Here is a 22,420-nt window from a genome sequence, read left to right as displayed (position 1 = left end):
AAGCAGAACACTATGGGATCTCCCACAAAAGCTTCCACTAGTGATGCTAAGACTTTATCTATGTCTTTACTAAGCAGGGACTGGCATATTTATGAAGTAGATTCACTTTTACGATGCAAAACTGAACTTGGAATAGGAAGTGAACTTCTCCCAGGACACAGCACGTGGAACAGACTGAGCAGGAAAAGGATACAACCCGCACTTCATGTAGAGCCCACTTCTGCTTCAGGAACTCAAGGAGGCTGGAGACCTTCCGATGTAACTCCACGATCATCCTGTACGCAAGAGAAGCAGAGCGAGGGAACAGAGAATGTCAGCAGGAGCTCCAAGTCCTAACCTTGATGCTAGAAGGGGAATTAAGGAATAAACTGGCATTCTATAATGCCAGCACAAAGAACACTCCCAAGCGCTAAGAAAAACGGCCACAACAAAAAACATACGTTATCCCACAACTTTAAAATTTCGGTTAACTCACAACTGTGACAACTCAAACATTCTAAAAGCCTGTCAGATAAACCTGACTGCCATGATTCAAGAAACTATTTTTTTCCAGACAGAAGAAGATAGGAAAAGATGGCAGGACTTAACTGAACTGCAAAAGTGCAGGCAAAGCATGAAGCAACTACATAAAGTATAAAAAGAAAGAGAAAAAAGGGCACAAAAGACAAACATTTACTTTTTGAAAGCATTTTACTACATAAACCTAATGCAGAGAAGAGAATGGATATTTTTATCACGATCTTTGGTCACTACACTGAAGTGTTGCATTTGAAACAATATGCAACATCACAGAGGTCTCACGTTTGCTGTTCCAAGTTCTGGACTAGATGTAAGGACCAGGATGAACAGCCACTGATGACACTAAACAGCTGCACCAGCAGTGTTTTTCAAGGGAGAAACTACAAACACTTTCCATGCTACTTTAATCATTGGGTTTAGAGCCTTGGTGCAGGCACCTCTGACCAGTGCGTATATTCCCTTGTCTCTGTCAATGGTACATGCAATACAGATTTTACTAGAACCAAGGCTACTATCACCATTTTACTTGCCCTCTGCTCTGACATAAAGTGGCACAAACTGTACTCATCTCCAAAGCTAGTAGCTCCTTCATTACTCAAATTAAAAGATATAAAGAACAATGGTAATCTAATTTTCCCATGTGATAACTCATGTTTACAAACCACACACTGGTTAGACAAAGACTTCAGACTAAGTACACTTAGGACAACTGCATTATCACAGATGAACTGCCCAACTGGCAAAGAGAGCCCTGAAGAAAAAGGAGGGGGCGAGGATGCTGCTCATCTATTTCCCTATTCTGAGCACCACCATCAGTTCTCCATTACCTAAGCCGTGGGTTCTGGGCAAGACTCTGTACTCGAGCCCATGCATGGTTATTCCGTGGCTGCAACTCCACAGGGACCTTGAGGGGAAGTCGTACTGGCTTTTGGTCCTCTTCATCACTCACACCTGAATGGAGATGAAGTACAAAGGGTCAAAGCAAGGACAACTCAGTTGTCAGACAACTCAGTTGTCAGACAACTCCTGTCATACAGGACAACTGTATGCTGAGTTACACAATACAAAAGATCAGACACCACCATCACCTACAGACAACTTGAGGAGCTCAGCTTCACCAGTGGAGCCCACTTCCTTAAATATCTTTTGTTTCAATATGTTCTTATCCTTGGACACTGTAGTGGTACTGGGGATTCCAGTTCAACAAGCAGTGACAAAAATCAGACCTCTAGAAACTTTGAGCAAGTACAGTATTTCAGACCTTTGAACAGCCTGATTCTACTTACTTGAGAACAAGGAAGTCAACAAAAAATCCAAAATGAAATCATACACAGCTGAATAGGAGAAGGTAAAAAATTTGAAAATGTTCAATGCTAAACACTATACTACTGCTGATTCACTAGCACCTTCACATACAGTGAAAGCAGCAGTGAACTGGTCTGGTGTAGATATTTCCTTTTCAAGTTAGCTGGTAAGAAAACTGCATGAGTCCTGAAGTTACTGGGGTTACACAAGCAAACAGGCCAAGACAGAATACTATGCCCAGGACAAACATGCAACGGCTGAAATTTCCCTACCAGTGATGGACACACCAGAACAAGCCTGCTCACTTTCTATGCTTCCAGCCATCTTCTAGAACACCCTCATGTTCCAGCATCTTTTACTCACCATCTGGATCACAGAGTTTCTTCAAAGCCCTGCACATGGGAGCTTTGATACGCAGGTTTCTGCCCTTGTAACGAACAGTTGTGGCCCTGGATATACAAAAAGAGAAGTACTTAGAGGAACCAGTAACAACAGTATGTGAATACAGACCTATCCATTTTAGGCCCTGTCCTCTTCACCATCCTCATATACGACTTGGACACAGGACTGGAAAGGATACTAAGCAAGTCTGCAGATGATAAAAAATTGGGAGAAGCCGCAGACTGACTCCCATGAAGGCAGGGAGGCCCTGCAGAGAGAGCTTAACAAATTAGAGGACTGGGCAATCACCAACCATGTGAAGTTCAACAAGGGAAAGTGCCAGATTGTGCACCTGGGATGGGGCAACCTTGGATATATGGACAGACTGGGGAATGAGATGCTGGGGAGCAGTGCTGCAGAAAGGACCTGGGGGTCCTGGTCGAGGGCCAGCTGGAGCTGAGTGTCCTGGAGCCAAGAGGCAAATCCTTGTTCTGGGGGTACCAGGTCCAGCATTACCAGCCAGGCTGGGAGGGGATTGTCCCACCCTGCTTTTCACTGAGTATTGTGTGCAGTTTTAATCACTACCATGTAATAAAGATATTAGAGAATGTCCAAACGAGGACAATGAAAATGGTGAAGGGGGAGCCATATGAGGGCTGGCTGAGGGCACTTGGTCTGTTCAGCCTGGAGAAAAGGAGACTGAAGGGAGACCTCCTTGCAGCTGCAGCTTCCTCATGAGGGAAAAAGAAGGCGCAGACACCAATTTTTTCTCTGTGCTGGTCACTGGTGACAGGACCCAAGGAAACGGCCTGAAGTCAGGGCAGGTGTAGGCTGGATATTAGAAAAAGCTTCTTCCCCCAGTGCTTGGGCACTGAACAGGCTCCCCAGGGCAGTGGTCACAGCACCAACCCTGACAGAGATCAAGAAGCATCAAGACAATGCTCTCAGTCACAGTGTGACTCTTGGGGATGGTGCTGTGCAAGGCTGGAAGCTGACCTTGATGACCCCTGTCCCTTCCAACTCAGCTTATTCTGTGATCAGGGACACAGAGCAAAACACCATCATGGCTATAGGAATGAATACAGAAATATAAGGGTCTGTAGTGCAAGTTCATGGAGCATTCAGTTCTTCCTATCACCTTACTTTTCATTGTGGAAGTGCTACTCTTGTGACTCTCCTCTTCCAGACTTTCATTAAACACTTGGTTGTCCACCCAGGGAGGGACTTCTGTTTTATAAGTGGACCAGGATCATGTTACTTTGGTTCAAGAGTACCCTCACAGACAGCTGCTTCATAAAAGACAAGTGGTTTTGATTTAGTCTTCCCTTTATGCTTATGACTCCTAATTATAGGAAGAAAGAGTCTGAAGTCCTTGCAGTCTTTCATTTGGAAATATGATCACCATATCTGGTGCAGACATGAGGTCTAAAAGCTTGTGCAAAAACCTAAACAAAGTAACTTTTTACAGTATGATTTCACTGGTTTAGTTTCAGTATCACTTTAGCAGTTTCAAAGATCCTTAAGAGTCAGAAGTCATTTTTGTTTCACACCATGAAACTACTTGATTTCTTCACTCCATCAGTCCTGTTTTCTTTGTAGGGACTTAAAGGGTACACATTGAGCCTAATCAAATTACCAATGGCAGTATTACTACCTAATACTTGAAGCGGATCAGCTGGCATAGAAGCAGCAGGACTGAATGTAAATCCTTGTAGTAAAACAAAATAAATTATAAAGAATATTCCTATGCTGTAAGTAAAACACCATCATGCAGGAAGAGCAGTTGCCTACAGTGCTAGGAAGAAAATCTGCAAAAGGGCAGCAGAAGTGGAGGCAGACCTGAGAAGATGGAGCTGATGGGGTGAGCAACTCAAAAGTTTCAGTTACTGAACTGTGACTTTCTATAGATTTGGAATATCCCTGGGCTGGAAGGGCAGATTTCTTTTCAGCATAATTCTTGGAAAAAAGAATTGTTTGAAGACAGTTGGTCCCACGAAGTCCAACAGTGTAAAGTCTCTGTCAGGGTCTTCCAGTGAAAAGACTTAGAGAAGGACACAGAAACCCTTGCAGGTATCTAATCAATAAGTTAAGGAAAGTTAAAACCTCGTCCTGGGCACCTCAGCCTTAGCATGAGACTCCATATCCTCTTCTATTTATCCTTATATTAAAGTGTAGATATGATTTTATCAGAAAATCAGCATTTTGTACAATGATCCTCTTCCCTATTTGTAATCTTTTAATACAGCAAATTCTTTTCACTACTTGTGCAAGCTGAGACTCTCCTCCTTGATTTTAGCTAATGCAATTCTTGATTATCAAATGTGCCCTTGAAGCATGTGAGTGAGGAGTCAAAAATGACATTATTATTATCATCATGATAATTATTACTTTGACAGTTAGTACAAGTAAGAAGAGGTTTGGGGAGAGAAACATTTTTTATATTAACTGATATAACTATATAAACCAATCAAGTTCTGTGGAAATTATTCCATCACATGAGTGGCAAGTTATTGAAACAAGGGCCTGGCTGCTCAGAAGGCCCAGAAGGTTTGATCTGCCTAAAACAGCTGAGCTAATTGATCTGAGAAAAAGAAAAAAGAAAAGCTGTTGTTCATTTTTGTATTTCCTATTTCTGTTCAAGAGCCCAGCAAGTTGGTCATAAAGCATTTATTGTTGAGTCAGGCTTCCTGGTAGTTGTTCGTGCTCCATTTGTCTGCCACCTGTGCAGGTGGACCTTGGGCTGCAGGTATCCACCATCTGTTACCATGGAGCACCTTATAAATGAATCAGCATTACAAACTCCTGAATGCATCTCTATCTGTGCTTCAAAGGGCAGAGACATGAGCAAAAAACAACCAACCCAACCAAAACCTATGATAAAAGCCAGAAAAGAAGTGTGAAAAATATAAGTAAATTATGGAAAAGACATTATTTGAAAAAAAAAAACCCAAACAAAAATCAAACAAAACAACAAAACACTAGGAGGAAAACCACATTGGAGGAAACCAAACAACTGCAAACCTGCTGATACCTATATGGAGAAGCAGGAACCACTGTCTTCCCCGAGCATGAGGGGGAATTGCACAGTTCAGAAGTCAGCAAGCAAAGTATACCATTCAGTAAATGAAGACACATTTACTTTCATGTTTTGTCACAAATGTTGACAAATGTGACATTAAAGACTTCCCATGCAAGTTTTCACCCTGCCACTACAGCACTCTTCCACAACAACAGTGATCAATGTTATTTCCATGGTTCCTTCGCACACACTTTAGAATATCCCAGCTCCCCACATTCAGGTGCTCTGCTTCCCCTAATTCCCTTTTCCATTAAGCACACTTAGCTTCAAGCAATCTAGGAAAGAGTCTAAAGAATAACTTGTTATCAAATTGATATAAAAGCAGATATATTTAGACATGATAATTTTCTAATTGAAATCTGTAGCAGAGAGGCTGGAAGAAGACTATTTCTACAAATTTAGGGGAGAGTACAGTAGAACAGTCAGTCTGCAACAGAACTACTTTTAGCTTCAAAATCCCTTTTTTTCTTATGTTATCTAGATCCTGGATGTCTCCAAATGCAGAAAAGGGTAAGTCTTAAAAAAAGTCACTCTACTGACTATGCATTCAGAATTACCTGTCTGACTTGACACCAACAGCAGAACCTGCCTACTTAAAATGGTTTGGTTTATATACTATTTTTTTCAGTATACTAAAATGGTTTGGTTTATATATTTTTTTTTTTCAGTATGAACTGTTATTTTATGATCAAGATTTTTAGAGAGTTAGAGATGTCCCCTCAGCATGCCAAAGAGCTTTCCCAAGGAACTGGAAGACAGTGAAGAATCACTCCTATCCCACATAAAGTACATTCAGAATCTGAACCAGACAGAACAACTAATGCCTTTTAATGGTTTCTGTCTTTCTTATCTTGTGTTATAAAGAGCCTCTCAAGTCGGGGGGTAAAACCACATACACTACAATTCACTGAAGAGTGTTCTGCTTAACTGGTGCACCCTTACAATACTTCTTTAATTAAGTGTTTTTTATGGTTTGGTTGTTTTTGGGGTTTTTTTTAACTTACCTAAAATTTCTACATATTTACAAAGACATTGAGGAAATATTTTTATTCATTCCTATGTAGTTTTTTATTAAATGTAAAGGTTGTTGCAAAACCTAAGTTAAGTAATAATGCTTCCCTCCTAAAAATGAAACAAAACAACAAACCTCCTGTTTAAGTTTATTTAAATTAGTTACTGAGCAGTTCTGCTATACCACTATACATCCTTTTTTTCTTGTTGTACATCCAATGACATAATAAATCTGTAGTAAAATTAAAATGCTGTAACAAAAATCTTAGCACAAAGGACTGTGCTAAGGACCACACAAAAGAGAGTGGTCCTGTCTTTCAGCAGCTAGAGCAGGCCAGTGTTGCCCTGAGTATGCTGAACTACTCAGAACAGTTACAGAAGTTGACAGAATAACTCTTAGCTTCTCCTTGCATTTATGAAGATGTAAACTGTGATCTATTTTCTGCAAGATTCCCCATTTATTCGACAAGTCCTGTACCACTGGCTGTTGACTAGCCTCATTTGCCTGTTTCTGACATTCTGAAGCCAAGGAGGAGATGTACAACAGGCAAACAGGGATGTGTCACACAGAGACTTTGCTGGTACTTACCAGGGTCAGCTGACAACTGGAGCTGTCAGGCACGCCTTAGTATGCATGACCTGGGTTATAAGCTCAGCTAGGAAGCTTTTACGTATGGTTTTCTTACGAGTCCCTGACAGGGTCATTTGTTTTTCCACACTCCAAGAGATTAGTACAGAAACAAGAGATGCAAAACAAGCATTGAATTAGAGCACGTAACTCCAGGGTCAGGAGTTGTGCTGCAAATAAATTGCCAGGCAGCTCCTCAGAACCTTTCTTGACTTTTCTTACCAATTAAATGAAGAGAATGTTTACCAACTTAAGGAGCAGACCATCAGAATAATGCATGTTCACATTCCCCATTTTTAATCACTTTGGGCTCACTTTCACTGCTTTCCTCAGTGACAAGTCTTACAAAGTGCATTGCAGTCAGAAGAAGAGTGTCACTATTGAAAGAAACATGTTAGCAACTGGAGAAAGAGCTGATTACAAAGAGGGGAGAGGCTCATAGAATTGTCCCATCACTGAGCAAGATGAGAAGTTGAACCAACCGAGGTACATGCAAATGTGTTTGCTTCTGGGAGCTATGAGGCTGCCCTGCACGTGCAGGTGGTGCAGACATCCAGGTGGTCATGAAGACACAGTTTGTTCTTCTTCAGCTGATGAGGTTCACCACCAAATGGGGTAAGGGATGCAGGAGAAAAAGGGAAACAAAAATGGGCCTCCCACATGTAGACAAAAAGCCTATGCAAAAGCAACTGGGTAATGTTACGTACATCTAATTTTGGCGCAGAAGATTAGCATAAATACTTCCAAATGCAAAGACTCCTCTTCCCAAAATGGCTTGTTACAAGACTGGCTTTCATGAAGTGAACACCTAGACTTCACAGAAATCACTAGCCCTCACTAACAATTAATTAGAAGAACTAAAGCCTGAATCATGCAAAGTGATAGACTGATACTACAGCTCACTAAACATCATCAGGCTCATTTCCTATGCTTCAGTTTGTTTGGATAACCCAGTATAAGAAAGGCACTGTAGTATAGCACAGAGTGACTAAGCGAATTGCTGATACTCTGAACCTTAGAGATATTCGGGGAACTACAGATGAAGGCTCATCCCAGGTCCACTTTAACTGGTAACTCAAATTTAAAGAGGTAATTCGCTTTAGGAATAATGCCGTTGAACATACTGTTAATATTTTCCAAATTGTACAAAACTCAAACCACATGGGAATTTCTCTTCTAATTTAAAACCTTGCAGTTAACAGAAGAATGAACAAGTGATTCAAGCATCACACTGAAGGCCATCAACACAAGCACACTGTACAAACAGCATCTCCCAAGAGAGGAAAGACTGTTCAACTCCTAAAAAACTGATCTGGGAATTCCATTTGAGAACACGAGAAAGGGAGAACACCAAATATCCGTAATTTCAAGGTAAAGTCAAAAGACTGCAGCTGCTGAGGGTGCAAACTCCTGCTCCTGTCTACAGTCAAGTTTACTTCATCAATGACTTGCCTACTACAGTGAACACCGTAAAAGCAAGAATGTAAAAGGTAAAAGCAGATCTGTAACACAGAAAATAATGACTTTTCGAATCACTTTTAAAGATGGGGTCAAGGAGACATCAAAGCCTCCTAAGTAACCACATGCCTTGTCCTTTGAAAGAGAGATCACTTTAAAAGACATAAATTCTAAAAGATGAACTACTTTGGAAAAATTGATGCACAAATCAGGTACGCCCTCATTTATAATAACACACAACTTCTAATCCCTTCTGCATTCTAGGAGGGCTTCAAATCATAGACTGCAACCTCAAATCCCACAACACTCTTTAGAAGTGAAAGAGAACACTCATTCTTAATGTCAAGGAGATGCAAAAGTCACTGGAGGGCTGAGGCCTCCAATGTACTGAAGGGTCATTTCAGGTCTGAAAGTCAGGACTTGTGAGCCCTGCTGAGGTAGAATGGTTTGGACATGAACCCTCACTGCAAGAAGGACATTAAGGGGCTGGAATGTGTGCAGAGATGGGAATGGAGCTGAGGAAGGGTCTGGAGCACAAGTCTGATGAGGAGCTGAGCAAGTGCGGGGGCTCAGCCTGGATAAAAGGAGGCTCTGCACAACTCCTGACAGGAGGGTGCAGCCAGGTGGGGGTCAGGCTTGGCTCCCAGGGAACAAGGAACAGGACAAGAAGAAACAGCCTCAAGCTGTGCCTGGGGAGGTTTAGATGGGATACTGGGAAAATTTCTGCACTGAAAGTGTGGTCAGGCAGTGGAACACGCTGCCCAGACCAGTGGTGGAGTGACCATCCCTAAAGAGATTTAAAAGACCTATGGATGTGGCACTTTGGGACAGGAGTTAGTGGTGGAAGGGCTGAGGTAATGGTTGGACTTGATGATCTTGGATTCCAACCCAAATAATTCTATGATTTCCCTGAGTGAATCTACATGGTTAAGTGCTGTAGCTTCTGTAAAGAATTCCCATTTAATTATTTTATTAAACTTAACTCATAATTTCTTATTATTAACAATTAATAGCTTCATGGAAAAGGGGAGAAATAATAATTTTCCTAATATATTTTCCTAATACAAAACAAACTAAGAATGGAAAACATCAAACTTCTGTTCTTGAAAATTAAAAAAATGCCCCAAACTTTGGATGATCAATACAACATCCAACAACACAGTTTTATGAGTGTCAGGAGTAAGTTCTTACTTACCCGGCTTGAATGAGCTCATTGAGTTTAGCTGCGTTCTTGTCATCCATACCTTTCCAGTAAATGAGATAACACAGTGAATTAGGATTTGCACTGTTAAACCCATGGCCTTCTCTGTGTCCTGTTGGGTTTCCAAAGCTATTACATTTTATTCTCACATAGGATTAACGTGCATAAATGTGCTGCAACATAGCTCTTCTGGAAAGTTTGTATTTTCATAACATGCAAGCTTTACGTGGTCCTTGCCACAAAAATTACTTTTTACACATGGATTAAATAATCCTAGTTTAGGTACTACAGCCATCTTTGAACATTGGGCATCTGACACTGGGTTATTAAAAAGCAAAGCTTCTTCCTGCTCAGTCTCTGTTCCTAAGGCAGCAAGGCAGAATGAAACAGCACCCTAGTACTTTACAAAAGTAAATAAAAATAATAAAATGAACATACAACCCTCACTTTTTCGTATGCATTATAGAGCATGTTTTTAGACAGAAATTTTGGCAACTCCATTTATATGACAGTTAGGCCTAGATCTATTCACTGAATAATTAACCTCCCTCTGGCAATGCTAAAAGTATTTCTGGAGTGTTTTCGTGTCTCAATAGCTCTCAGTAAGTCTTCTCCATTTATGTGACTGTGAATACCATAAGAGGAAAAAAAGAGGGGGGAGAAGGAAGAATCTGCTTTTCCATAGAGTAGACCTGTCATAAATGGGTGTACAGTCCTGCATTTTGAATACATTTGGTCTTGGAGACAAAAATTTTCTAAGTGATAGTGAGTAAAGTATGTAGACAAGTCCCAAAGTTCTAAAAAGACAGAAGCAGAGAGGCTGCAGGCATTGCCATGGTGACTGTGTAAAATCTTACTCCCAGTCATAGCAAAAAGGGTCTGCTAGTAAAAGAAATGTGGGTACAGGAAAGAAACACTAACACTGGTCTCTGCTGACAGTGCACTGTGCCTTGCTTCTGCACCTGCTTTGTCATCAAACAGCTCAAAATTGCTTCTCCAAGTTGAGCACTGCTTCTCCAATTAACACACTAGAGATCTTTAAACAAACAGAATAAAGTCAGCATGAACATTCACAACAGTCTCGTTCGTTACCTGTTATGACAGCAATCCCAGGTAAGGGAGTAACATAGCTAAAAACCTTTCCCAAAATCCCATAATCCTTTTAGGAATTGTACTTGTTCACTCATGAACACTTTCATGTCCATTTCACCTTAAAAGTAGTATGACTTCACAATGAAGTGAAGGTATTTTGATGGTTTTCCATGTCCCACAAATTAAACAAAGCAGGTAGAAGATGCACTATGATGTAACACTGTGCAAAAAGCCTGAGGACAAATGAAAAAATACACGGAAAAAAAAGTGCATACACATGAACTGGCACATGTTTCTCTGCCCTTTCTTCAAGGCAATCATGTCACAGCTCTCTCTGGTCTGGAAGCCATGAAAACCATAGGAACCATGTCCTGGGGCTCATCCCCCCAGTGTGGAGAGTAGGGTAAGGTAGGGATCCTCTATTCTACTCAGGTGAAATTCCACCTGCAGCTCTGGGGGTCCCAGCATATGAGTACTTAAAGAAAGCTTAGGAAAAAATAAAACAAGGAAAGACTTCTCAGCAGGGCCTGGAGGGACAGGACAAACGTTGATGGTTTTAAACCACAGGAGGGAAGACTTTTTATTATGAATGTGGAGAGGCCCTGGCACAGGTTGCCCAAATAAGCTGTGGGTGTCCCATCCCTGGAAATGTTTAAGGCCAGGTTGGATAGGGGTTGGAGCAACCTGGTCTAGTAGAAAGTACCCCTGCCCATGGCAGGGGGTTGGGATAAGATGGTCTTTAAGGTCCCTTCCAATCCAAACCACTCTGCAGCTCTGAGAGCCTAAGCTCAGGTACATTGCTAATGCAGTTTATCAACTGCCAGCAAAGAGCAGAGCATTGTTATGGCACATACTCCTCCATCTTCCCTCACTGACATGGACAAAACTGGACTCTGGGACTGACAAGGTCAGAACCCATCTTGCTTAGGCAGTAAAGTGATTTCCAATTCTGATTTGTGCCTTTTCATCTTCAGGGTACAGTGAGCAAACATTTAGAGAAAAACTTAGAAAAATACACCATCCCAGATTTTGACTGCATGGGCACAAATAATTCTGGGTGTAAGTAGTATCATTTACACCCTTAATTGCTTAGGTTTCAATAATAACAGAAGAGATCATCTAAGCTTTGAGTATGTTTTCCTATCACCTGTGGGCAATACATGCACAGCACTTTGCAGACAGATAAAACTAAAGAAATCTATCAAAGTGGACTAATGCAACAGACTAAGGAAGGTCTGTAAAAATAAAAATGCATTTAATGAAGAAATAACACCACAGGTTACAGCAACAATCAAGAACTTAAAAGTGGAACTGAACTAGACACTGCCAACCTCAAGGGTAGTAACTTCTGATTCTATAACGTAAAAATCACCTGAAGTCATTCATACTCACATCCCCCGATCTTTTTCCTTAGTTCCCCATAGCAGATTAAGCCATACAGCTCCAGAGAAGATTTTTTCAGCCCTTGAGAAAACACTAGAAAGCAGAAGAGATGTCAGTGAGATGCAGGTTGCAGATACGCACAGCTACATTGTAAATGCTCATTTCAACACTATAAAGGGGAGGATCTGTATTTTTCTCATATAATTATGAGACAAATCACAAAGGCAAAATTAAGTTCTGGTTCAAGAAACACTATAATGGGACTGGTTCACCAACTTTCTTTTTATGGCATTTTTTAGATTACAGGAAAACAAACTCCATGGAATTTAAACAAATATGCAACTGCTCAATATGCAAAATAAAGCAAATTAATAATAAAGCTAGGTCCAGTATCAATTGTTTACAAATTCTAAGGGAAATGTCCAGATGCCCCCAAGCAAATGCATACAGAACAATTTCACATGAAAATTCAGGGGTAGGTTTGTATTTTCCAATGACAGATTCTTTGGGCGCACAAACACATCCTGAGATTTGATGCAAATTCTAGATTCTATATTTTTACACAAAAAATTGATGGCATTTTATTCAACTTTGCAAGGGGCCTTTTTGTCCTTTCTCTTCAACACACAAGATGCGGACATTAATGCTAATAGACCTAAAGATCTATGATAGCAAGGACAGTCTTGTGATTTACAAACCAAGTGAAAATATTTATTCTTGTCTATTCATCAAAACTTTAGTTCTCTTTGATCCCAAAATGCAAGGACATGTATTTCTACTAATACTAAAGCTAATCAAACTACTGCACTGACTGTTAAAATTCCTTCAGACAATGAGATTCTGGACCCCAAGGACACAGATACATAACTGATTTTTATTTTAAAAATTCTTCCATACTGTGTTCACTGCAACACTGGCTTTTAAACAAAATACTAATGGCTTCATCTTAAACTGCTGCCTTGTTTTGAAAAAAGAACTCCCAAATACACCTTGTGCCAGGCTGTTGAGATACTCAAGTCCTCCTTTAGGTAACCTAAGCTCAGGAACACAAAAGTTCGTAAAGAACTACATATTCACAGTATAGTATGTACCGCCGTACAAAGTACAATACTAAGTACATAAGCTTGTACACTAGCTTGCATTCCTTCAGCTTCTTTCTAGCCATATCCATTTCTCCTTAATGGCTTACTTTTAATAACTCATTATTTTTAATTTTTAGTGAGGTTTAGCAAGACCAAGTGCTGGGTCCTGCACTTTGGCCAAAACTCCCTGCAGCACTACGGGCTGGGGACAGAGTGGCTGGATAATGGCCAAGCAGAAAGGGACCTGGGGGTGCTGACTGACAGCTGACTGAACATGAGCCAGCAGTGTGCCCAAGAAGGCAAATGCCTCCTGGCCTGGATCAGGAATGCTGTGGCCAGCAGGACAAGGGCAGTGATTCTTCCCTTGTACTCAGCACTGGTTGGGCCACACCTTGAGTGTTGTGTCCAGTTCTGGGCCCCCCCAATTTAGGAAGGATGTTGAAATGCTCAAATGTGGTCAGAGAAGGGCAACGAAGCTGGTGAAGGGTCTGGAACACAAGTCCTGTGTTCCAGAGTGGCTGAGGTAGTTGGGTTGTTTAGCCTGGAGAAAAGGAGGCTCAGGGGAGACCTCATCATTTTCCACAACTCCCTGAAAGGAGGGTGCAGCCAGGTGGGGGTCAATCTCTTCTCTAACACACTGAGCCACAGAATGAGAGGACACAGCCTTAACCCGCATCAGAGGAGCTCTAGGACAGAAATTAAGAAGTTCTTCACAGAAAGGATGACTGAGCATTGGAATGGGCTGCCCAGGGAGGTGGTGGGGTCACTGTCTCTGAAGTGTTTAAGAAAAGACTGGATGTGGCACTTGGTGCCATGGTCTACTTGACAAGGTGGTCATAGGTTGGAGTTGATGATCTCCAAGGTCTTTTCCATCCTAGTTGATTCTGTGATAAAGAGATTGTATTTCACACTAGCTTTGCATTCCTTTAACTTCTTTCCACATCCATTTCTCCCTGAAGAGTTATTTTTAACTTGAGAGGCTCTGGCCACAGACTACAGATGAATTTACTATCCAAAATTTTGCTGATATTCAGGAGTTATTCAAAGACCAAAAAATTCAACCATCACAAATTTATGCATCTTAGAATAGACCATCAGAATGACCAGAAAACTCTGGAGACTATTACTTAATTACATGCTAATGGGAGAAATTACATTTTTTGACACTCTGAAGTCAGAACAACTCAATCTTACTAAAATCTGGTCACTCTGAAATACATTTCTTTAACCTGTTATTCAGATTAGGCCACCCACAGACTAAGCTGAATCCTCTCTGCCCATTCCTAAGTAGTATGGATTTGAGAAAAATCCATTTTAAATTAAAATGTTACTGTTATAAAACACCACCAGCAGTTTATCTGACTTCCTAATTTCGTTTTCATTAAACCACTTGCAGAAGGAGGGAAAAGAATGGGAAGGGGAATATGGCACTGGGAATCATAAGTTATTGAACCCATGGTACAATTTCAAACTTCTTTAAAGTGGGAGCAAATATGCCATCATTTACATTTGTATTGGACTGTGATTTGTTTCTACCTTCCCCCAAGAATTGCAAAGTGGTGCTGGGTCAGTGTGCTTGATGGAGCCATGCCTGATTAATGACTAGGCAGTTCCTGAAGGTGTGTTCCTGACAATACAAAAACATTTCCTTGAACCTGGTTTTCCCCCCAGTATTAACAGAAGGATCTGCATTTACTATGGTGGGGTGAATTCACAGAACAGTAGTGATATAAACACCAGGCTTTGGAAAGCATTTTTCACAAAACATGAACCTTGATAGGGCCATGCTAACAAAAACAAGAGGTGAGACACTGTGAACTCCCTGTTCTCCTCAGTATTTATTTCCTCACCTCTAAAAGGCAGGACTGCAACCCTTGCACCAAGCCCATTTTGGTGCATACTAACCATTGTCAAAGTCAATGTACTTGGAGATCTTGTGCCAGGTGCGGTAGTAGAAGTGCCGGACCTGCTCCTTGTTCTTCACCATGCTTGCTGGTTTGCCTTTCTTCTTGTATTTCAGGGCAATGTTGTTCTGGATAGCTTCAAAATCCTTCCCATGCTGAAGAAAGAATAAATCAAATAGAAATACTCAAATCCAAACTTGGATCTTGCTGTAAGTCAAGTCAAACAATGTGAGGGGCTTTGGGGTTCTTTATGCAAAACTGGACTTCAATGGTCATAAACAAAATTTTTGGGGACCAGATCTCAACTGTGAAAGAATGAATGACACTGGCTTCCTTTGTTTTATATAAAATGCAATATGGATACCAAATTAATTACTTTCCAATTTCTTTAGCTGTTTCAAAATAAAAACAGTAAGTTGCTACCAAATTGAAAAAATCACCCAACTTTACTGACAAATGTGTTAAGTAGCAGGACTGAAAACATTGATTTTCTCCCTGAGCATTCTTTACTTTCCTCTGCACTTCCCCCACCACTTCTGACTAGAGTAAATGAAAAACATACTATATTTTACCATCTGCAGTTTTATTTACAGTACATTTCATGTTACTATTACTAGGAGTAAAAAGTTTGAGTTTCAAAAGACTCGATTTTATACACATTAACTCCTGCTACCACAAAATTTTTGTATTCGGAAAAGGCTGGAACTGATTTCAACACAAATTATGAAAATCTTTTCTGAAAGGCAGTGCCACAAAATGAATGATAGGAGGGACTGAACAAACTGAGTCTTGGATCCACCTTAAAACAATTTTTTTAAAAATTTAGTTCACTATTCAAAAAAAATCAGTGAAATGGCTTAAAAATTACTTGCTTCCAAGGAATACTACTGCAATTCAGAGGAGTTTAAAAAAAAGGAAAACACTGTTTAAGTGTTCCTTTTGTCCACAAAACATATGCATGTGATACCATACCTATGATGAAAAAAAAAATTCTAAAAGACGCACATGTGCAAAGAAAACTCCCCATCACTGCTTTTTTTACATTTGCCATGTAGTTTCAAAACAGATAAGCTGTTGAAATCATCACAGGAACAGGACGAGCAGGGATCCACCACATAAAACATAAGAGACAGAAGATAGGATGATATAACTTCTTGTCTCTCGGCCCAAGGACTGAACTGGCTCTAGCCTCTTCAGGGCCAAAGACTAAAAACAATTCTCTTTAGAACAGAGCAACTTTTCTTGTTTGGTATTATAACAGAGCAAGTGTGCTGCTTTTGAAAGTTCAGACAGGGACATAATTTAATTACTTTTCATTTGAAACAGAACCATAATTAAATAACAACTGAACTTACTATAAGCATTTATTAATAAAACTCAGAAATCTTTCCTGTGCATTTAAAGAAAAAAAACCCAAGAAACTTGACACTTTTGACATGTAGCTCTGACAGTTGTTTTACAGCCCCATGTATGGCCCTATAAATGCTCATATGTAAGTGGCCTTCTGCTCCTGCCAATCTCACCCTAATCAACCCTCTTTAGGAATATCCAGACTCTAACCAAAGCCATCTATGTCTGTTATTTTCTTCTACATGTACCTCATACAGTCCCTCAAAGAAAGTATTCTTGTCCTCCGTGCTCCATGACTCCCACTGCCGTCGGACTTTCTTCCCTTCTTCCTTCTCTCCTGTCGAGGAACCCAGGTTCCTTGCTGCTGACTTGGAATTCCCAGCAGGATTGCTGGGAGGAATTCCTGATGTGCCACAAGGTGCAGCCCCTCCATTATCTGCTGCTGTAAAAAACCATGATCAGAGTGAATATTAAACCAACAAGAGGATTCATGGATAGAGGTAAGGGAGTAACTCAGAATTTTCTCCTTTTTCACTTCATATACAATAGGCAAATAACAAGGTTCATTTTACAGGAATAAAATCTCAAAGCACAAAAAACGAGGGGAAGATTTCAATGGCTTATTTTTTTATTTCCAGAAGTAACACAGATAAGCAGGAATGTACCACAGCAGCCTCTACCAGGAAACCCTTGCTGATGCTTATATGCTGCTGAGCTCTGCAGTCAGTGCCCTGCAGGCAGGGGGACCTCCTGGGCAGTGCTGAGCAGGGAGCTGACCAATGGAGCAAAGTGATGTCCATGAGGAAAATAGGCAGAACGGTGACATCCTTGTCTTTGGTTTGATCCTGCTGCCTCCGGAATAACTGCGGAAAGGGAAGGATTGAGAGATGTGGACTTCAGTTCACCACACAATGAGAGATCAGCATTTCCACAATCTGATCCACAGTGTATGATCCTCAGGGCACCACCTTTGACATGGCCCATCTAGTAAAACTTCAGCTGTCCAGAGGACAGCAAGTCTCAACCCATTCTCCTTTCCCAAATCCCGCTGTGGCTTTCAGAAAAAGGCACAGAGGTGTAATCTTGATTGTCCCTTCGTCAGTTATAAGCATCCAAAGAACATGGAAAAAGAGGTATAAAGAAATGAGAATAATGCTGGATAAAACTAAGAGAATTTGCTGTTTACTCAAGTAGGGACCTGGAAAGAAAACGGGATGGAAAATCTATAAACAAAACACCATGCCTAGTTTGACACTATATATCAGAGTGCTAATCCAGAAACTAAGGTAAACTCCCCAAAATGCACTCTTTTTTTTTTCTGTAAGAATATAAACATTCCCAGTAACTTATATTTCCAAAATAAATTATCTTATTATTTTATTTTAAAAAATTATTTAGGATTTGACTGTCCTTATCGATGCAGACATGTACTTAATAAAGCAGAAGTCTTTTAACAATAAACATTCATTGCTTATTTATAAAGAATGCTCCTTACACTTTCCTTTTCTCCAGTTATTGGCCTTTACATTTTGGGTTTTACCTCATGATATAATTGCTTGCCTTAGCTTATTTGTTTATGCACCCCGTTTGTACAGTACAGTGGTCCCAATTGGTTTCCCTAACTTTTATATATATCAACATAATTCTCTCTTTCATATTTAGGCTTAAAAAGTTCAATTATCTTTTCTCAACTTCATGAAGCAGGTTTTTTTACCTGACAAAGCCACTGTTTATATACATACATACATCAATATCTTATTCAAGAATCCAGAGATCCCACTTTCACAATTCTAACAGTATTTTTTTAAAAGTATCAGAAGAATCAGCTTTTACAGGCCCACCATGCTTTAGAGATTTTAAGACTTGTATGTAAATCTTAACAAGTCAGTTGCAATTTGAAAGTAATTCCTTTGGGCAACAAAATAATATTTTCTCCAAATCCTAGAGAAGGTGGTTTGCACAAGTAATGGAGAATATTTTGATTTCAAACCTGGAAGAGAACAGGATGCGTAAAAGTACATTTTTTTCATGCATACAATAAATATTTACTTGATATAAAATATGATATTGTGACTATTTTGGAGTTAATGTTTCTTTTATTTCTAGGGATGACTATTTGCCTCTTTTGAAAAAATTACTGTCTACCACAGGGAAGCATACAAGGCAAAACATGAAAAACCATTAGACATACAAAAGAAAATGCATTTATAAACAGCTTCTCAAATAAACAGCTTCTTTACTTCCTAAAGTCTTCAGCCACTAATAAAATAATGGAAACTTAAGCCATTTAATTCTGGCACTCTGGAGGTAAATCCTTTAAAAAAAGGAAACCACAAGAAAAAAACTGATCACTTTTACAGATGGCTGAGAAGAAACCCAACACAGACAGAACTGACACTTCCTCATTCTGCAAATGTGAGATTGGAGTATCATAATTTGCACAGTAATGAAATACAAATCTTTGCTCAAGAAGGGGAAAGACAAACAAATCAGTCCCCAAACTCAATCTCCCATCTCCTGTTGCTACCAGCCCCCAGCACAGAAGATGTCCTTTATCAGAAGGCAAGTACAGGATTTCTGTCCAGAGTTACTTTTCTTATCACAGATCCGTAACTACTGAGAAATCCTTCAGAGGAAGAACAAATGCAGGATTTGGGGGTTTCATTTGTGTGCTGGGCAGTTGGTTTTTGTCTGGAGTTTCTGGGGGAGTTTTTCTTTTTTTTTAATACTTTTTTTTTCTTTTTTTTTAATACTTACTCAAGTAAATAAAATCCTAAGTAAGTTGCTTGAAGAACAGAACTTATCAAGGATTTTCTAAAGATTGTTCAGTACACTCGGTACACAAAGTTTTCCTAATTAAAAAGCATAAGAAGCTAAAGAGTCTGTGAAGATTTTATGCTCTCATTAGAATTTAAAGTTCAGTTTATGTTCATTTATATTTTAGTGGTAGGTAAAAGATGGACTGAAGAGTTCTAATGAACATGCTGAGGACTCCATGAATTCAACTTCTACAAAGGACACGTAGCTCATAATTGATCATTTGTTCTTTTATGCACACTTACTATTCCACAAGACAAACAGTAGTCCTGGGAATTTTATCAGAATCTTTTTTGTTTTAAACTCTTATAAATGACCATCCAGACAATTGTTCAGAGTATTGTATACGAAGATTTAAAAACCTGAATATCCTGTCACCTCTACAGAGCTCTTACGTGTCATTCAATGGTTTCAGGAACAGAGGCATTTGCTCTATCATTCCTTGGCATAAACTTACTTACTGCTGTGCATGCTAATATTGATCATGAGGTTATCCCAATACACCTTAGAGTATACTGAATCTTGGTATGGCAATGGAATGTACTATATTCTAAAAAAAATAACTATAGACCAGTTCAGGATAAAAGGCAAAAACAAGACCAGTCATACATTAATCAATTACCCCCCTTAAATTCATTACTTCAATCTTACTGTATGCAATTCTTGTAACATACAGAACAGCTAATGAGCTTTCATCCCGTCACTAAAAACTGACGATTCTATTATTAATTTCCAATAATGGATGATTTAAAACTTCATCAATGCATTAAAACAAGGAGATCCCCTGAGGCCAGCTATACCATTACTGCTTCAGAATGCTGGGGAGAAGGAGGGGACTCACTCTTAACAACCTGCTGAGGTGTTTGTTCAATGTGAAATCATTTATAGACAAGACAAGCTGGACATTCTCCCACTGCCTACTCATCTTTCATCTCCCAGCCAGTGCCCCAAACATCCACATCATTACAGATGTAACAACTCCTTCCCTTTGCTCCAGGTATACCAGAGCACCAGCACTTGGGTACAAGGTACAAGGCCATCATTTGGATATGACTGCCAGCAAATTCCCTCAGCCTTCAACACAGTTTGCAAAGACACCAGGTTTTTGTACTCACTATTTGAATTGCAATGCCCAACAAAATCATGGGTCAGAACACCAGTGCTCCAGAGAAACTTATTCCTTCCTTTTGTCCAGTGTTCTCTACCCATCTATACGTCCCATTATTAGAACATCACTTATCTAAGACTGGCATACTGCCATATCAAACTACATTCCCATGGAAAAAGCGGTCTCTGTAGTTCAAAGCAAAACATAAACACTTGCAAAAATTTATATAAAGACATTTAAAAACTGCAGTTTCAGAATCTGATATGAAAATGACAAACAATGGAATACATGTTTATAATAACAGCCACTGATAGTATTAGGATCTCATACTGACTACTGCCACAACTTCTTCCTTCTAGGTAGCATCTCAGAATTTGCCTTTCAGTCTTCCACTGACAGCTCTTACAGGCCAGCTGATTCGTATCTTCTGTGACAGATTGCACACACACAGAAGCTGGAATCCCCAGAGTAAATTCTCACTATATACACCCTTGCATCCCAACATACAGGCTGGATTATAGGCTTAGCTCACACCATCTTAACTTCTCCAGGAGACACCAGTCACTGTAGGTGGAGCATTCATTTGGGAATATCTCTATAAACAAGATGGGGCACTCACACTCTTGCCTGCTACAGTTCAAATACCAAATGCAAGGACTAACTCACTCCCCAAAGGGTGGGATGCAAATGTCAACCTGTAACAGACAAGTTCCCCACAAGTCAAGCTTCACTTTGCTAACTTTGTAACTGGAAAGGAAGTTTCCACCCTGACTCCACAGGACACAGCATGGACACCTGCGAAGGGCGAGTCTAGAACAGCTTATGTCTTATGGCAGAGTTATGCCATAAAGTGTTCTTGTTGTGAATTAACATCCAGAGTTTGAAACACAGACTCAGAATATTCTGAGCTGGAAGGGACCCACAAGGATTATGGAGTCCAACTCTTACATGAATGGCCTGTACAGGAGCTGAACCTGTGACCATGGCATTCTCAATCCCATGCTCTAACCAACTCAGCTAATCTCAGGCTCAACTCGTAACTGTCCCACACAGACAATGGCAACCTGTCTTCTCCTAACTGCTAATAGTTAGAAAATTAGAGATACCTGAATGTGTTAAAAGCATACAGAGTGTCAATTGTCAACCTGAGCCTTCTAACAAGCCTATACCGAAGGCCTGCTTCTCTCTCCGGACAGGATCTGATATATATACATACAATGCATCAAAGGCAGCACAATCTGAGCTAACCCAGAAGAGCTATAAAAAACCCCCCATGGTTTATTATACATTTGGTCACTCCTCCATCTCCTGTAAATCACTGTTCTCTTGCTCTTCCTGAAGAAAACACCCATAACGCTCAATATACAGTTCCACTTAACACCGTGGCTGTGCAGCCTTGCAGGCAGGCATCTGTCAGAGCTCAGTACCGACTGCACACAGAGAGAAAATCCTCCTCTGGTGGCATGGGATGAGATACTGAGGAGTCCTGGTCCTGAGCCACTTCAAAAGGGAGAGAGGGGGAACTGTGTAAATGGGATGGCAAAGAATGAATCATGTCAGGGCAGGATAGAAGGAAGAGGTACTAAGTGCAAGTGAGAGGGACAAAATTAAGGAGAATTTCAGAACAATGGACTGTGCCAGTAGGTTTTAAACTTGGTTCATGTCTCAGTGAAATAATGCTGGAGGAGTAACATCTCAAATGATGGTTACAATATATTCTGCAACATATGAACTCGGGAAGTTACAATAGAACACACTGTAAGCACATACATCAGGTTTTTTGGTATCTACATCCTCTCTACAGAAGACAGTAGTTGATTTAACCCACATGCTACCAAATATAAAACTCTGGCATGCTGAAACAAACCAGACTGCTTTTTAGCAAGTTCTATACCATGCCAAAAGATGGAACACTTTAATTCGACTAAGCTTTCAGCTGAATAAGTCCTTTTTCAAAAAAGAACTGATTATTACCTCAAAACTAACACAAATGCTTGTTTGAGACATTCTATACATTTTAGGAATAAATCCAGAACAGCATGAAAGACATGTTCAAGCTTCAGCTCATCACCATTAGGCTAGTCCTCCTGACTTCATTCTGC

At 40.1% G+C, this 22,420-nt stretch overlaps 1 protein-coding gene across 7 annotated transcripts in view; it reads right to left on the bottom strand.

The window, feature by feature from the left end:
- The window catches only part of CRAMP1 (cramped chromatin regulator homolog 1), a 49,539-nt gene that overhangs the window by 20,808 nt on the left and 6,311 nt on the right, over positions 1-22,420 (bottom strand). For 6 of the 7 annotated variants that reach the window (XR_012582977.1, XM_074553328.1, XM_074553326.1 and 3 more), the window contains exons 3-9: positions 16,642-16,835; positions 15,045-15,198; positions 12,067-12,150; positions 9,577-9,625; positions 2,188-2,273; positions 1,347-1,470; positions 194-275 (exon numbers count right to left, since the gene is read on the bottom strand). Coding sequence is in view for 6 of the 7 variants with exons in the window: in XM_074553328.1 (XP_074409429.1) it covers positions 194-275; positions 1,347-1,470; positions 2,188-2,273; positions 9,577-9,625; positions 12,067-12,150; positions 15,045-15,198; positions 16,642-16,835 (773 nt within the window). In the remaining variant the exon portion in view is untranslated. The remainder of the gene's footprint in view (positions 1-193; positions 276-1,346; positions 1,471-2,187; positions 2,274-9,576; positions 9,626-12,066; positions 12,151-15,044; positions 15,199-16,641; positions 16,836-22,420) is intronic. The other variant, XM_074553327.1, reaches the window with a different exon arrangement.

This window comes from Zonotrichia albicollis, chromosome 16, assembly GCF_047830755.1.
Source record: "Zonotrichia albicollis isolate bZonAlb1 chromosome 16, bZonAlb1.hap1, whole genome shotgun sequence".
NCBI lineage: Eukaryota > Metazoa > Chordata > Aves > Passeriformes > Passerellidae > Zonotrichia > Zonotrichia albicollis.
This window is presented reverse-complemented; position numbering and strand designations above follow the sequence as displayed.